This window comes from Pipistrellus hanaki, assembly GCF_964339955.1.
Source record: "Pipistrellus hanaki genome assembly, chromosome: 3".
NCBI classification, from domain to species: Eukaryota; Metazoa; Chordata; class Mammalia; order Chiroptera; family Vespertilionidae; genus Pipistrellus; species Pipistrellus hanaki.
The window spans coordinates 39,973,168-39,991,167 of NC_140505.1; the positions used below are offsets into that span (position 1 = coordinate 39,973,168).

An 18,000-nucleotide genomic window follows, 5' to 3' on the forward strand; every position below is an offset into this window, starting at 1 on the left:
AATGGAGAGGGCTTGATAAGAGGGGATAACCAGGAATTAGTGTTTAAAAAGTCATCATCCACCCACTATAATTAATAGTGAAGTTTTAATAATTTAGCTATTTAGAACAATATTTTAATATTTATAATTTATATACACATATAGGCATAGTCTTCAGAACCAGGGAACCTCATCAAATATAGAACTTTAAAAATATTTGCCAAAATAATTTTGCTAATGATATTTCTTATACTTTTCTGTTTTGTTTTTTAAAATCTGTATGCCATAGAACTTAAAATAGGGGTTTGATATCTCAGAGGGGGAATTACAGGCTTCATGTAACTCAAATTACAACACAGCAATGACATTACCCTGCCTGAAATTTAAAGATCAGCTAATAATTCTCCGCCTCTAAACAAATTTTAAGAATTATGAGAAATACGTTTGTATATAAGTAATATTTTAAACAAAGATAAATGAGACTCTAAAAGGAAATTATGGATAGATTCATATTCTTCTCCCAAACTTGGTTTTCTCTCTTACCTGTGTATAAATTATGTAACTGATGGGTTATTTGAGGTCAGGGTGTGGGTAAACTGAACTTAAATGCAGAGATTGTGCTAAATGCAACAGATCTCAGGGTCTGTGATGGGCTGGCACAGTCCTCAGGGCAGTGTCAAAGATTACATAAAGGGCAACTTTTAAGATTGTTTTGAAAATAAACATGCATTAGTTTTCCATTGTGATACAAATGCTTTAGACAGAGATTGCATTCTGTATAGATTTAAGGGAGTGGTTCTCAAAGTGTGGTGCCCAGACAACCATAATTGGCATCACCTAGGAACTGGCTAGAAATACAAATTGGTAGGACCCCACCTGAACCTATTGAATCTGGAAGTGTGCATGAAATAAATGCTTTTCTCCAGTGATTCTGTTGTATGCTTACATTTGAGGATCACTGAGTTGGATATAGACACTGAAAATAGGGAGGCTAAAAAAAAAAAAGAAAGGGGAATTTAGGGATATGTTTAGAACACTGAATATATACTAAAGTCAAGCTGCAGGTCTATTTAGTTGAGAAATTGGAATATAAGAGTATATGTTGATTCAAAACATTTACTGATCACAGACCATGTGCTGGGTGTAGTACTGAGTCCTGTTAATAAAACTCAGAAGAAAAAAGCTCTCTAGGAGTTCATTGTCTGGTCTGGGAGACAGATGTGAAGGTAAACAGTTGTCATACAGACAGTAAAGAGCTATAACCCAACTGAGCAGGTGAAGAACCAGTGCTGAATAAGAGTTCCTCCCCTTAGAGGAGATCATCATTAACGGTTAAGGCTATTTCTTAGTTAATGAGCCACGGCAGAGCTCCCCATTTCCCTACCCAATCTCAAATTAGAAGATGATTAAGTAGGCTGGGGCAAATGAAAAACCTTTATCAATTTGTGACTGTTATTGCTGACATACCTGTTCCTCTCAGGAATGCCCTGGAGGGGTTTGATAAAGCAGATGGATCCCTGGAGTCCCAAGTGATGAGTCTTCATAATTTGGTTCATTCCTTCCTGAACGGGACAAATGCTTTGCCACATTCTGCAGCCAATGATCCCATATTTGTGGTAAGTTCAAAGCTGCAGCATAGAGGAAAGATTTTCTACATAATATATTGAATTTACTTGCTTTTCAATAAGATTGAAGTTTGGTATGTGTTTTATTCTCTGTGTAAACAATGGGATGTATGTCTATGTAAATTAATTTTAATCTGCACCATTGGTGTGGTTAGAGAGCATTGGAAGTCACCTTATCAGTGTTATGCCCTAAGGACCACCAGGGAACGGAGTCTGATGCAATAAACAAAAGAGCCTTTCCATGCTAGCATGGGCTCTGTCCCACTTACATCGACAGCGGCATGGCGGAAGAGAGGCCAAACTTCCACATGTCAAGGGGTTTTATAGGGATGGTGATGTCACTGCTTTGGCTGACCCTGATTGGTTGGGTGAGGTCTAGGGTCCAGTTACACAAAATGGAGGATAGCTCTGCTCTCCCCCACAGTACAAAATGGAGTCAGGAGTTAGCCTTGCCCCGCCCTGCCCTCTCAATCAGAAACCTGTGCTTTGGAGATGGTTAGCTTTAGAATGATTCTAGAGAGGAGATTACCGTCCAGAGGAAGATTCAGAAATTAGCCTAATGATATTAACTATTATGTCATAATGTAGCATAATATATACCATAAATCAGCATACCTAGAAATGATTTCTAATTGGTGAAATTAATGGTATTGAAGATAAATGTGGGCTGCAAGGACTTTGTACATACCACGACCCCTGCATGAAGTTCAGTAACCTGGCACCTTTGAAGCAGCCCACAATGTCCAAAGCTCTAACTGGTGTTTGGTTCTGGTCACCTCACTTCACAAAGCATTCTGATTGAGAATTGGCTGCTCCAGCTGTCAGATATTATTGTGTTCACTTTGGATTGAGTCTTCCATGAAAGACCCTTGCCAGAGGAGAGTGTGGATTTCCCTGGGTGTACACGAACAGGCTCTTTCATTTATTTCTGTGTCTACTTGCTAATAAGTGCTTGTGGGTTTACCAGAATTTGGTCTTATACTTTCTTTCATTGTTACACACCACCTAGTAGCAAGTCTACTTAATATGGGGGACATTTGACCACTACACACCCTCAATTGCAGGCAGCTTCTGATAAAAGAACCTGGTAGAGCTGAAATGACAAACTGAGCTGGGTTGATTGCAAACCTCAAGGTATATTATTTGGTCCTGTTGTTACTAGATAGAAATTGGGTTTGCATCAGATCTGCCTCTGGCTGGCCTGTAGCTTGTGAGTTCTTGATTTAGTTTAGGAAAGATTTTATAACACGAGTCCAGGTGATTTTGAGGATACATTTATTAAAGCTGAGGACAATAAAACAAAGAAGAGCTTACAACAGAAGAAGTAACAGGAAAGCTAGGCTGGGCTGCTTTGGCTCCCTAGAAATTTTATGAGAAAGAGGTGAGGTAAGGTGGACTGCTTTCACTCACTACAAAGTCAGAGAAAAGTGGGCCTTAGGGACAGGTTCAGGGGGTTAGCCTGGGATGAGCTGCCGCTACCTATTGCCCTCCTGGTTACAAGTCTCATGGGAACCTTAGAGTTTAGGAGGCAAGAAAGGTGTGGGTGTGTTCCTAAGCGTGAGAATGTGCCCTGGGTCCTTCATCTTGATGGCTTTAAGGGGAACTTAAGGACGGTCTTAGGGGAAGATCTCAGCAGAATATTCATCAGCTTTATGCTGATGTACCAAAAGGAAATTTATTTCCTTAACTTGATCCATCATTGGGTGAATTGGAACAAATGGCATTAATTAGATTTCTGTTATCTATCTTCCCTGAGTAGGGTGATTTAAGCTATTTGCCCTCTGATAGGAGAGGAGAAGTGTAAACCATTTACTCTTAAATGTCCATGGTTACAGAAGACAGGGTTTTGTGATTTTCTACCCTGTTTCCCCCAAAATAGAACAGTGTCTTATATTAATTTTTGCTCCCAAATATGCGCTAGGTCTTATTTTCAGGGGATGTCTTATTTTTCCATGAAGAAGAATACGGTACACATTTATTATTAAATGAAAATAAAGGAAATTTATTACCTGTATACGGTACGGTAGTACGGTAGTTGTCAACACAAACCAGACAAACTGTGAATCCTACAGTATCAAGACTTTATTCATTTATTCAATGACAATCATGTCATCATCTTCTGGAACATCATCATAACAATCCAATTCCTGAATTTCCTGGTGAATTTCTTGTGACTCCATTTCTTTCAGAATCAGTGGACCAAATTTCTCATATTTAGCAATAGCATTCTGAGACAGAGCCTGGCGGGGGGGGGGGGGGGGGGGGTTATTTTCAGGGGATGCCTTATATTTCACTCAGAAAGAAACCTGTAAGTAGGTCTTATTTTAGGAGGATGTCTTATTTTTGAGGAAACACAGTAGATAGCTGTAAACTGCTTGGCCTTTTAACTGTCTGTTTTCCCTGTTCCACTTGTCCTGGCTTACTTACCTGTCTTGCATAGATGGTTTCAGAGAAATTAGAGAAGAAATCTCACTACTGGTCCTTTTTTTATTTTGCCAGTATTTCCAGTTTATATTATTATTCAGATTAGATTGTACTGCAGCAAACAAACACTATGTGTTCTTTTTCTCCCCAGATTTTTTTCTCACCTTAATGTTAATCTTAGCAATGTGTTTTAGTCTGCTAGGATGCCACAGAAAAATAGCACAGGTGGGGTGGCTTCAATAATCAAAATGTACGGTATATCTCACAGATCTGGGGACTGGGAAGTCCAAGATCAAAGCACTGGCTTATTGGATTCCTGGTGAAAGACCTCTACCTTCGTTCTGTGTCCTTACATGGCAGAAAGAGAGAGGGAGCGGGCTCCTGTTGTGTCCTGTAAGACTTAGAAAAACACTAATCCTATCATCTTAGGGTCTCACCTTTATGACCTCATTTAACCTTAATTACTGCCTTACGGGCCCCATCTCCAAATATAGTCACATTGGAGATTAACGCTTCAACATGTGGATTTGGGGGAGGGTGGAGGTCACAATTCAGTCCATAGCAAAGTGTATCCTGAAACCATCAGGGTATAGCAGTTTATTTTTCTGGACACCTGGGAGTCCACATGACTAAATCAAGAGTGCACAGGATTACAAATCAGATCAGTTTCACTCAGTCCTGCCTTGTGCAGGGAGCATCACTGGACTATGGAGAGACTCTGTCTGGTGTTAGGTAAAAGTGTTGTGTTCCTTAAAGCAACTCCTAATAAATTAGGGTGATATGAAGGCAGCATAGAAACGGTCAAGTGCAACATGAATATCTCACAAATATCAGTGTGTTTTATAGTAGTTGGTGGGAAAGAGTTAGAAAACTGTGTACTGCATTTGAATTTCCAAACCTTAATTAAGATTCTTCTCGCTCTCTTTAGACAGTTGTGCCTTAAGGCGATTTACTGACAAGACAAAGTCAGAGGTATTTCAAAGATGATGATTATTTTTACTCCATCCAAAGTACAAAAAAAAAAGGAGATTCAAAGAGGGAGGGTAAAGGTATAGTAGAGTTGCCACAACTCTCAGCTTGCCTGATGGAGTGAAGGCTGAGGGAGTGTTCTGGACTCCCAGATAGATAAAAGCATGGTGAGAGAGAGCGGTAAGAAATCCCGAGATGGGAGCAATTGGTGGAGTGGTTCCTTCTTTCCAAAAATTGTTTCTCTTATCTGAGTGGTAGCCATAAACGAAGAGGTTGTCACAGATGTGGGCTATTGGTCCCAACCTCTAATAAAGGGGGTGAGGGAGAGCTTACCTGTTAGGTCTCTACAGCCATCTTTGCTCTTCTGTAAGATGTCTGCCTTGTTCTAGCTTGGTATTTCACTCCATTTTCTCTCCCCCCCCCCCCCGCCTTTTTTTTAAATTTATCAATGCTATAACAAAACGACGAATAAAACAACATTTTGAGGACCTTCTGTCTAGTAAAATGAGAAATACATAGTTTTGGCTGTGCACTGCCTAGAAGGCTATTATTCAAAAAAATTGTTTTCTTCTTTTTATTATGGCTTCCTGTCTCTCTCCAAGTCCACTGTGTATGAAGTACACATCTCCCTGTGGCAGAGGGAAGTACAATAGAAGCTTGGGTATGATTGAACTATCCCAGGCCTGTTGCATGTGGCTTATTTAGGAAAATGCAAACACAACATTCCGATTAAATGCTGCTTCAAATCCTTGGTAGAACAAGGCAAGAATAAATAAATATTACTGTAAAATAACAAGCATGATTAACTATGTCTTTTAGGAATTACCATTAAGAATCCTCATACGTAGAAATTCAGACCCAATGTTTTCATTATGTCATCTACCTTAAGTTCTAAATTGGAATTTCCTATATGGAACTGTGGTCTCTCTTGGGACTTAGGCACTCACACATAAATTCTCAGAGGGCCAGAGCATTAGCATGCTACTACTGTTAAGAGCCACTCTGAATGGAATGTCATCTCTGAATAGCACACGTGAATCCAAATGCTGAATGCGTGTGCTGGTCTTTGGTAACGTACAGATGTCTTTGCAGCCAGCCTCTGGTTCTTATGGTACTGTTCCTCCAGATGCAAATACTCTTGTCCCGTGACCTGTGTGGCAGGGTTCTGAACTTGCAACCATCTTAGTTAAGGTTAAGTTTGATAGTAATTTCATTCTCCGCTGATCTTGAAGATATGTGTGTTTTTTAATGTAATTTGTTAAGTGTCTTTATGCCTGTAAGTACACTATTTGTTGATTAATTGCTTTCTTCTGCAAGGGTTACATTAAAAATTTTTAAAATTTATTTTGTATTACTATTTATTATGTATTTATTTTGTATTACTAAAATTTTTAAAATTTATTTTAAAAATATATTTTATTGATTTTTCACAGAGAGGAATAGTTAGAAACATCTATCAGCTTTAAAAGCCCATGCAATCACATTTTCTTCAATAGTGCCTTCATGTTAAAATTTGGTGTGTTTTTTTTTCCCCCTTCCAGTATTTATTCTACAGGTAGTATTACTTCTCTTTTCTAGTCTATGGATATGTTATTGCTTCCAGAATTTGCTTATTGCATTCTTTGCATTTTCTTGGCACACACTACCTCTTTTAACTGCATAAACTGGGCTCTCTGTATAGAGTTCCTACCAGAGCATTTATTGTATAATGTTTTATAGCCCTTCTGAGAACTATAATCTCTCCCTATTACTTTTCCCTGTTCTTTTATCTCTTCACATTGTGAATTGCTTTAAGAGCCTTGTCCCCTCCTTTATTATTTACACTCTGCACTGGGCGAATTCTGGTGCTTTCCAAAAGTTATTTGCCTCTTGCAGCATTAAATCTGGAGCTTTCTATGTCCCGGGAGTCTCTTGTCTTTTTTTCTAATCACAATTTGATTTCTGACTTCAAGTCAGACAGTATCTAACAGTTCAAGAAATATTGTGTGGACTTCTTTGGAAAATACATTCTGATATAGCCCTAGATACTTTTCCCATATATCACTTAGGATTTGTCTCAACTGCTTAGAACAGGAAACTCAAATTACAGAAACCTAAACCAAAAAAAAAAAAAAAAAAAAGTTTATTTTTTTTCTCTATGTGGAAGAGTTCCAGGGGCAGGCAGTCCAGTCATCATGGACGCTTTCTGTCTTTTTGGTCCTTGGTGAGTGGCTTCTTCGCTTAGCTGGTTGGCTCTTCTTTGCTTGAAGGCTGCTGCAGCCAAGAGGTAACAAGAAGAAATAGAAAGAGCCAAAACCTGTTTGGCTCAGTGGATAGAGTGTTGGTCTGCGGATTGAAAGGTCCCAGGTTTGATTCCAGCAAGGGCATGTACATTGGTTGTGGGCACAACCTTGGTAGAGGGTGTGCAGGAGGCAGCTGGTTGATGTTTCTCTCTCATCGATGTTTCTAGCTCTTTATCCCTCTCCCTTCCTCTCTGTAAAAAAAAATCAATAAAATATATTTAAAAGAAATAGAAAGAGAAAAAGGGACACTTTTAGAGTGAAACAATCACCTTTATTTTTATTTTTAAAAAAATATATATTTTATTGATTTTTCACAGAGGGGAAGGGAAAAGGATAGTTAGAAACATTGATCAGCTGCCTCTCACATACCTCCTACTGGAAATGTGCTCACAACCAAGGTACATGCCGTTGACTGGAATCGGACTTAGGACCCTTGAATCCGCTTGCCGACACTCTATCCACTGAACCAAACCGGTTAGGGCAACAATTACCCTTAAGAGCTTCCCCTAGAAGTCCCACTTAATGACTTCTAGTAAATCTCATGGATAGTTTGACATAGTCCTTCACTCAAAATGCAAAGAAAGTTCACTAAGGAGAAAGAGGGGAAGAGACATTGAGTAAGCAACCAACAGTGCCTGCCACCCTTAGACAGTCCCACTGTAGTGCTTGGGCTCCACACTTCAGGCAAAATTTGCATTTGAGGCTGCCAGTATCCCCAGGCCACACCCTCCCTCTCTGGGAAATGACTAACCTTCTCTGGACTTCCCATGACATAGGGCATGCATACCTTTTTCAGGGATATACACCAACGACAAATGCTTAGCTCCTTTTCCAGGGATGATGACCCTTCTCAAAGATGATTCTTTATGAACGCTACTTGTGAGAAACATTGATCATTTGCATTATCGAGTATTCTTCCAAAGTTGTTGCTTTTTGCAATAAACTATGCCTTTATTCTTTATTCTTTTTTTTTTTTTATTATTGATTTCAGAAAGGAAGGGAGAGGGAGAGAGAGAGAGAAATATCAATGATGAGAATCATTGATTGGCTGCCTCTTGCACACCCCATACTGGGACTCGAGCTCGCAATGCAGGCATGTGCCCTTGACTGGAGTCCAACAGGGGGCCCTTCAGTCCACAGGCTGACACTCTATCTACTGAGCTAAACCAGCAAGGGATGCCTCTATTCTTTTGGGATTTAAATTTTGTTACTCAAAGCCAAGACTTTAGAATTAAAAAATCCTTTATCTCTCTAAAATCCCAGGCCTTATACATTTGATATTTTGGTTTTTAAGATGGTTGTCTCTGCCATAAACTTTAAAAATTTACTCACGATAACAAATTCCCTTCAGTAAATAACTTGATTTCTGTTACTATCTCGAATGCAACTACTTGAGACAATGTAAAAAAGCCTCAATTGTTACCTGACCTAGGGGCAACTAAACTGCAAGGAACCTCGGGTAAGATATGAAAATCTACTGAATAGATAATAGTAATACAAACCAGAAGGGCAATGCATTAAAAGTGGTTTGAGAAGTGCAAAGAACAAAGAATTCTGACTGTGGGCAAGCAGGGAAGATGTGCCTGGACAGGGATCATTGAGTTCCTTCGTGCCTAAGAGACTCTGATGCCAGAAAATAGAAGGAATGACTTTGTAGACCAGCCAGAAAGGTGACTGTTTGGGTCGATTGTACAGAAAATATAACCACTTTGCATGACACTGTCAGCCAACAAATACTTCTTCAGCATCAGCTTTGTTCAGGTTGCATGCTAAGCTTGAAGCTTCAAAGGCAAAGAGACCTTATCTCTGACATTTAGGAGTTAGGGTCTTCCTAGGGGAAATAGGTAAATAAATAACATTATAGTATAATTTGAGCAGTGCTATATTTGGGATAGAAGTAACAATGGTGAATGGATGAATAAATTTATTATTAAGTATTTATTGAAATAAGTATCTTCCTCTCCCATGTGACAGGCCCTGGGGTGACAGGCCCTGGGGACACAATGGAGAGAAAAGCAGACAGTGTCTCTGAGCTACTAGAATTTATAGTCTAGAAATGAAAGAGGAACTCTAACGACCAGCCATAAAGCCTAAGCTGAACTTACATTTATATTCTGTTGTGAAATCAGGGCTATACATGTGGAAATTTTGCTGTGACTATTTTAAAACATGGATATTTTCTGTATTTAAAAACTTTAACAGCTTCCTTGAGGAAATTAAAATAAGCACTATGCACATTACAACATCGTTAGACTTTCTTTTGCTGGCATAATACTCAAAATTCCAATGAGAGGGCTCTCAAGTGAGTACACAGAAGGGTACTCCTGGTGAGAAAAATGTGAAGACCCATTTCAGATATCTTTTTAACTGTCCATTTGTATTATAATACTGGTAAAAGCAACCTCTTCTATCTCTCCTGTTAAAGCAAAAGCACCTGAAATTTGACTAGGCCAGTGGTCGGTAAACTCATTATCCAACAGAGCCAAATATCAACAGTACAAAGATTGAAATTTCTTTTGAGAGCCGAAAACTGACTTCTGTTCATGGGCCACAAAGTTTCAATTCCACTGTATGTGCGCGCCCGCACGTGGTATTATGTGGAAGAGCCACACTCAAGGGGCCAAAGAGCCACAGTTTGCCAACCACTGGACTAGGCTATGTATCTCATCATCTTTGCCCTTTTTCTGAGCTAATCATTAACCTACACTTGTTTAAGGCCTCAAATGTTCCCAAACCAGTGTTAAATCTGTAACAGAACCTTCATCTGTTCACTTGACAAAAGGGTTTGTAATCCTGTTTGGAGAGATACGTCATACATCCTTGAAAACTTAACTGAAAATGCCAGTAGGCATGTGACTGATATTAGGTTGGGTATACAGAGTTGCTCATGTCAAGAAGACCCACGTTCCATAGTAGAGAAAGCTCCAACTCGGTTGATCTAACTGAAATAGTCTGATAAACGTTCAAGGTCATGTTCAATGTCTTGCAGGTCCTCCATGCCTTTACCGATGCCATTTTTGATGAGTGGATGAGAAGATTCAATCCTTCCGCAGATGCTTGGCCTCAGGAGCTGGCACCCATTGGTCACAATCGGATGTACAACATGGTTCCTTTCTTCCCTACGGTGACTAATCAGGAATGCTTTTTAACCGCAGACCAGCTTGGCTACAGCTATGCCATTGATCTGCCAGGTAACTAATACAACTTCTAAATGGGTGATTCATCTTTTAAAGGAGCTTTCTTTTTTTTGTTTTGTTTTGTTTTGTTTTGTTTGTGTGTTTTTTTTAATGAAAAAATGTAAACCAATTTCTTAAATTGAAGCAAATTAACTTTATTGGCAATTTTCTAGGATACAGATATTTAGTAAAATTAGCTTTTGAATTACTAATTAAACATCAAAAAAGGGATATTTTAGAAAAGTGAAAGTTGTGAACAAACCTTGATTTTACAATTTTGTTTGAGTTAATCGAAAGCTGGCCATGGTCTGAACTGTTTAATTAGTAAAGTCAAAATTCACTAGCCTCATGTGAAGAGGAACTCCCAAGAGATTGTTACTGGAAAGCAAGGCTGGGTTTAGAGTGAGGCAAGAGCAGCACTTGTTTGGACCACAAAGTTTCAGGGGAGGCCAAATATGTTAGTAATCTAGATAGGTAATAATATCATGCAATATTTTAAAACAATGAATGCAAAAAATGTTTTGATGAATTCACTATCAGAATTTTAAATAAAGACAGGCTGTTGTTTGTTTTATATTCCTGCAGTATTTTGTAATTGGACCATTTTTTCCAGTTATCCATACCACTCCTGCTGGGTGGGGTTTGTGAAGCTGACCATCGTCTGCTAACAGATTGGGCGACATGGGACTTCATGTGTATATTTTATAAATTAATGTGTTTTTTTAAACATGTTTTTAGGTTGTTGATTTTTTATTTCTTTTTCTACTTGGTTCAAAATATTGAAGGATATTTTGATAAGTTTATATAGGAACACTTTTTCTTTTCTTTGTTTTTCTTTTTTCTTTTTACCTAGGCCCCAGTATAGCTCTGTGTGCCATTTAAAAGATCTTAGTTTGCAATATATACAAATATTGAATCATTATGTTGTTCACCTAAAACTAATAATGTGCTATATGTCAATTAGACCTCATTAAAAACAATCTTAGAACAGGTTGAGAAAGAAAGCTAAAATAATAACAACAAATATCTTAGTTTGTCAAGAAGTCAAAAACACACATCCCCTCTGCCAGTAGCTTTTCCCATTCGTGTCTTTTTCATCTTCACTAAGTCTCCACCTACAAAGTAATCAGGACCATTTTGAGCTCACTTTTGTCTTTGACTTCAGAGTCTTTCAGGCTTCAGAATCTGTTCCCTGCTTTTCCTTCTAATTTGCATCTACTGCTGCTCCTTCTCCTTACTGATTTGAAATTTCATTTCTGTGGACAACTGAGGGTATCTCTTTGAAACTTCTTTTCCTTTTATCTGGGACATAAAATAACCAAAAATTTTGCAATGTGCATTTTGACCATGTTTTCTGCTCTGAATTCAGCCAGTTAAGAGGTATAGACAGAGGCTCTAAATTTGTCCCCAAAGCATTAACTCACTAGAAGACACAAACTCATGCTCATTTACTGGTCTGACAAATAAGTTTACAGTTGCATCTGTGATAACATAACTATAATCAGAAGTCAGAGAATGGAGTGAGGGATTTGGGAAAAGAGGTAGCTTTTAAGCTAGATTCGAAGAGATGATAGTGTTATGCCCAGACTTCGTGATCCCCCAAGGACCACCAGGGAGCCAAGTCCGATGCAATAAACAAAAGAGCCTTCACCATGCTAGCATGGGCCCTTCCCACCAACGCCGGCAGCATGGCGGAAGAGAGCGAATTTCTCCCAGTCCAGGGGTTTTGAGGGCTAGGGATAACTCCGCCCTGCGGGGTGGAGTCGGGAGCTCATCCTTGCCCCGCCCTGCCCTCTCATTCCCCCCTTGTCTAATGTGCCTAGTCAAATCATTGACTCAGCCTACTTCCTTTCAGCATAAACAACAAATACAGTTAACAAGACCCTTAGTACCACAGTTCCCATCAGTATTGTCCTCACTGAAGTCCAGTTCCCCTCCTGCAGGTATCAGTTCTCCTCCTGGCCTGTAGTTGCCAGGATCCAGGCCATGCAGGAGCTGGGAGTCATGTAGTCAGGTCTGGGTGCCATCTACTTCAACAGCAGTAGGCGTTCTCAGGATAACAGTGCAGCATCCCTTTGAGTCCTTGGGCAGTGAATTTCTTTACCCACATTGAGTTCCGGGGCTACAGGGTCTGTGGTGGGCACTGGCAGTGCATCTGGAACAAGCAAACTGCAGAGCCTGTAAGGACTTGAGCAAGAAAATGGTTACCATACATGATCCCCTCCCAAAAAGGGGAAACTTGTCCCAGTAAGGGGTATACCTGGCCCTCAAGAGGGCAAAGGACAGGGGGTTGGTCCAATTTTCACCGATTTTAAGACACATTTAGTTAAACCCCCTTCCTCCCGAGTCGCCCTACCTGTCCTAAGGCTATTGCCATACTCTGAGATACCTTAGCTACCAAGGTGGGGCTGTTATCTGACAGTGGGGCTGTTATACCTCAACCTAATCTGAAGTGTCTATAAAAACTAGACCTTAATGCTGGTGGTTTAATCTCTGAAATCCACCTACCAATGCTCTCCTGGGGAGGTTCCCTGGGACCTGAATTCCCAGGGGGGATCCCCTTACCTTGCTTAGCATTTACCTGTGCACAGACAGTACTTCTAGCAACTTTGTCTCACAGAAGTTCAGAAGTTGGTGACACTTAACCTGGTGTCACCGGGCAACTCTGACCTAGAGCCTCTGGGACCAACAGTCTTGTCATCTGGAGGGTCCATCAACCATCTGGTCCTTCAGTGGCTTGCTTCTGTTCAGCCAATTCCTTCTGGCTGCAGTTGGTAACCCTCTTTCCTCTGTGGATGGCACAGTGTCTCCATCAAAGGGCCTGGATTAAGGCCAAAAGTTCTGGAACTGTGCCCAAATGGTGTGGTCCAAGGTGACTACCACTGCCCCTGCATATCAGGTCCCATCCTGAACGTAACTGCTCCCATCCGTGAACAGTACCTTGTCGTCTGTTATCTCTGTGCAGTCATGAAAGGGTTCTCTCATCATCATCTGGAAGCAGGCCGGCAGGGTTGATGGCCAGTCTTATACCTCCTTCACCAGCAATGCTGTGGTGGCCACTGCCTGGGAGCACGCTGGCCACCCTGCTGCCACAGGGTCCAGTCTCTTAGACAGATAGGCAACAGGTCTCTTCCAGGGACCTAGAGTCTGAGTGAGAACCCCTTTGGCAATGTCTCTTACCTCACTCACGTAGAGGTGGAAGGGCTCCGCGTCGTCCGGCAAGGCTAGGGCAGCTGCTGAGATGAGAGCCTTCTTTAGCTCCTCAAAGACCTGTTGTTCCACTTTGGACCAGTTCAACAGCTGCATTCCCCCAGTACGTGTTCCTTCCGAGGACCACAGTCCTTCTTGATGTCCAAGGAAAACAGGCAGTTTGTCCGGTGGCTTCCTGGGCTGATGTACGGGTCCTATTGGCTCTCTCAAGACTAAATAGGGTGCCCCAATGCCCATCAGGAAACTAACAGGCTTGCCTCGCCTAGCTAACCTGCCAGGACATAATCTTTATAATTTTTATAAAAATCTTATCTTCCAAAAATACATAACCATGCCTCAAGTTTTAAAGAAAAGGCAAGGGAGGAGGGAGCAGGTCCAGTACCTGTTCCCAGGCTCCCAGCCTCTTGAAACTCAAAATGCCACATTTTTCCTACAGATACAGATCTATCTGCATTTCTAAGCCCCCTCTACTCCCCCCCCCCCCCCCCCCCGGCAGAACATCGGTGAAAATTGTCCAAGCAGTCGCAGGGGGTTAAATCATACAAATAATTGTTTTCACACAATTCTAAATAAATTATAAACCTTTGTGATGAAGTCTACTTAAACCTATAAAGTAGATACACATGACTGAAAGTAAAAATGATTCCCAAAGTTTAAACAAAATACAAGATGCAGGTACAAGCCCAAATTCAACAACAATGGCATATGAGAAAAGCAAAACAAAACAAATCAAATATAAAAGTTTCATGTTACATTAAACATTACTTCAGAAAAACTGACTTAAAATAATTTTTTAAGTGTAAGCATTACATACTTTTTCATCTGACAAATAATAAATTAACCCTTGAGATCTTTGATCATTACTGCTTATTCTTAACACATATAATACAGTTTAGTCTGCCAGATTCTAGGCATCTAGTTACTGCAATTAACTTTTCCTAATTCAATTTATACTTTGAGCTTTTAAAGCTGGCAAGTCAAATATAACATTACAGTTCTAACACATCCTGCTCATTTAGGGTAAAGTTTCAGCAACAGATCTAATCATACAGTTTTTTTTTCACATCTCAAAATTTTTTTTCTGAAGTTCAAACAAAGCACTGAATAATCTCTTTGTAGGAGAGCTAATAGTCTTGTGCTCTCTGGCCTCCCCTAGACCTCTCCACACCAGAGGCAGTTTACTAGGATTTAAGACAATGTCAGGAAATCATAGGTCAATCACAATTCATACTTAAGTAGCTATTTGACTCTGCTTAGTTGATACCAATGACAAGGAAGAGGAACCATTGTAAGCAAGGCCATCTGGGCTACTACACCACCAATCACCTGCTGCTGGAGCAGCATTCAAATGCAAATGAACACATTCTTTACCTGAAGACTCTCAGCCATTATCGTCTAGTTTCTGCCTCAAGGCTGGGAATTTCAAAAGCTGCTTACAATGACTTGGGAAACTAGTTTTAATTTATCTCCCGGTTATCTTCACCATTTTTAAACCTCATTCTGGCTCATTCTGTACACAGAAAAGTTTTAAGCACAGCCCAAAACTATGCGCACTCGTTTTGAACTGGCCTTTTCACTTTACTGAGCACAGAGATTCGCCCTTGAGCTCTTCTCCAGTACCCGATGTCGCCAGGGACCAGATGCCGCCATGCCGGCCCAGGCCACCAGAGCCCAGACCCCCGGAGCGAGGCTGCTGCCACTGCAGCCCCAGCCACGCTACTCAGGCGGCCCCCAGAGAGAAAGCGCGGGTCGCCCAAGCGGCTTCCCGGCTCCACTTCCCCTTCTCCGGGCAGCCAGCAAATTAACCCAGGTGCCTGCTCCCCGAGCCAGGCCACCACTGCCCAGCCGCGCTCCACCGCGCAGACTGAGCCCCGCGGGAGCACCCCCTCCGACCCAACGCCGCCAGGGGGCCCCCGCACCACCACGCCGGCCACACTTCACCGGCTCTATCCTGGGGCGCCATGTCGCCCACAGATACCAAACTCAGACCTGGGAAAGGCTCACTTTCCACAGGTGAGGCAACGGCTCACGCCGCTCACCTCGTCCTGGAGAGGATTCATTCCTCTCCCCATGAGGGTCCCTCTAGGGCCCTCCAGGGAGATCAGAACGTCTTCTGATCCTCCTGCCCGTGGCCTTCATGGTGCGTCCACCAGGCGTTTTCGGGCACCAATTCCATGAGGGGTTTTACGTCCCTCCAGAGCGCTCACACACCTACCGCGGCCAGTCAGACTCTCCGGATTGGGGTCCCTCATGGTCCTGGGTGGGGATTCCGGACGAGTTCCCCCATATGTTATGCCCAGACTTTGTGATCCCCCAAGGACCACCAGGGAGCCAAGTCCGATGCAATAAACAAAAGAGCCTTCACCATGCTAGCATGGGCCCTTCCCACCAACGCCGGCAGCATGGCGGAAGAGAGCGAATTTCTCCCAGTCCAGGGGTTTTGAGGGCTAGGGATAACTCCGCCCTGCGGGGTGGAGTCGGGAGCTCATCCTTGCCCCGCCCTGCCCTCTCAATAGATCTTAGGTAGCCGAGGAGGAAAGAAGACAACATTTTATATTGAAGAAGGGCAGGGCACAGGACTGTGAAAGGCACAGGTAGTCCACATAGAGGACTGTGAGAAGAAATCCTGCTCATAGTATAAGGCTTTGGTAGAAGATTATTGTGAATTCAAGTTGGATATGTGATGTACACCTGCAACCTATATAATTTTATTAACCAATGTTACCCCAATAAATTCAATTTAAAAAAAATAAGCATTGAATAGTTAAAAATACAAAACAAAGTTGGATCTGTGAGAAGTACCTGATTATGTAGGAATTTAAAAACTAGGCAGAAACCACAATTAGGTATCATTTTCTACCCATTAGAATGGCTATTAACAAAACGAAACAGCAGAAAATAACAAGGGTTGATGATGATGTGGAGAAATTGGAAGCCTTGTGCACTGATGGTCAAAATGTAAAATGGCATAGCCTCTGTGGACAAACAATATGGAAGTTCCTAAAAAAAAAAAAAAATTAAACATAGAATTATCATATGAGCCAGCAAATCAGGTTCTGGATATATATCCCAATGAATTGAAAGCAAGTAATCAAACAGATGTTTGTACAACTTGTTCATAGCATAAAGAAGGTAGAGACAATGGCAAAAATTCTTCACCTGAGGGTTGCATATTTTGCATTTCACCAGATACCATTTTTGCAAGTGCTTTTACAAATGAGTTTCTAACTCATGGAAGTAGTTATATATACTTCCTTGGAGGGTTTATTTTGTATAAGTATTTATTGTAAGAAATGTTTAAAGATGCAGCAAACCGTATTTAAATAATGGAATGACATTTCCTGCTTCCTTAAGAAAGAAAACAATTGTGGACATGATAAATAGTTGGTGCGGAAGGAGAAGATACATTTTATTCTAGCCAGTGTTGTTTTGCTTTATCAACAAAAATGCATGTAAAAGGCAAATTGGTTTATTTTTTTCCTTTGTGAAGAGTGTTCAGCTGATGAAAATCCCAATCACAGACTTTTTTCTTCTGCTTTGATTTCAGTTGAAGAAATTCCAAGTGGGTCTGCGACGCTCCCAGTGGTTATGGGCATGCTGGTGGTTTTGGTCGGTCTTTTTGCCTCGCTGGCTTTCCTTCAGTATAGAAGACTTCGCAAAGGATATGCACCCTTAATGGAGACACATTTGAACAATAAGAGATACACAGAAGATGCTTAGGATGCTCATGCCTTACCCTAGAAAAGAAGCCCACTATCCTGTTGCTGAGACCCTGCCAACAAACTAACCCTCACTGTTCTTCCTTTAGCTAAAGATCTTCTGCACAGCTCATTGTGGTGATGATGATCCCCAACACAGAAGATGCTTAGCTGCAGTTTCTGGCTTGCTTTGCTGTGTAACAGCCTCAAGCTAAAGTGCTTGAGGCTATCTCTACCATCAAACAAAGGTAGAGCTGAAGATTTGTGCTATCTCATAATAGTTCCCCATATTGATTTAGCCTCCTTGGTGTTTTGAGAATATACATTAAAAAAAAAGTTGATAGGGTAGATTTATTGTAATTTTATGGTTATCGAAACTTGTGCCTTGGACAAGATTATGGTTCAATCTTTCTTAGCCCAAGTGTCACCATTGTAATAGGGTGGGTAGGGTGTGGCAGGTGCTACAATGGCCTCTAAGCTCCTTTTGAACTACAAATATCCATGCAATTAGGTGCCTTTCTGATTGTTCTCTGAGGCTTATTTTTCTTCTTTTCCTCTCCAGCCTTTAAAATGATTGTGAGGATGAAAATAGGCTTATTTTCTAAGTAGGATAGAGAATAAGTGAGTGAATGATTAA

The 18,000-nt window shown here is 41.1% G+C and overlaps 1 protein-coding gene across 1 annotated transcript in view; it reads left to right on the forward strand.

Moving 5' to 3' along the window:
• DCT (dopachrome tautomerase) overlaps positions 1-17,385 on the forward strand; it is a gene marked incomplete at its 3' end in the record, with an annotated part of 29,275 nt that extends 11,890 nt beyond the window's left edge. The window contains exons 6-8 of the mRNA XM_084879938.1: positions 1,460-1,595; positions 10,269-10,470; positions 17,213-17,385. Coding sequence (XP_084736064.1) covers positions 1,460-1,595; positions 10,269-10,470; positions 17,213-17,385 — 511 coding nt within the window. The remainder of the gene's footprint in view (positions 1-1,459; positions 1,596-10,268; positions 10,471-17,212) is intronic.
• Positions 17,386-18,000: the final 615 nt, after the last annotated feature.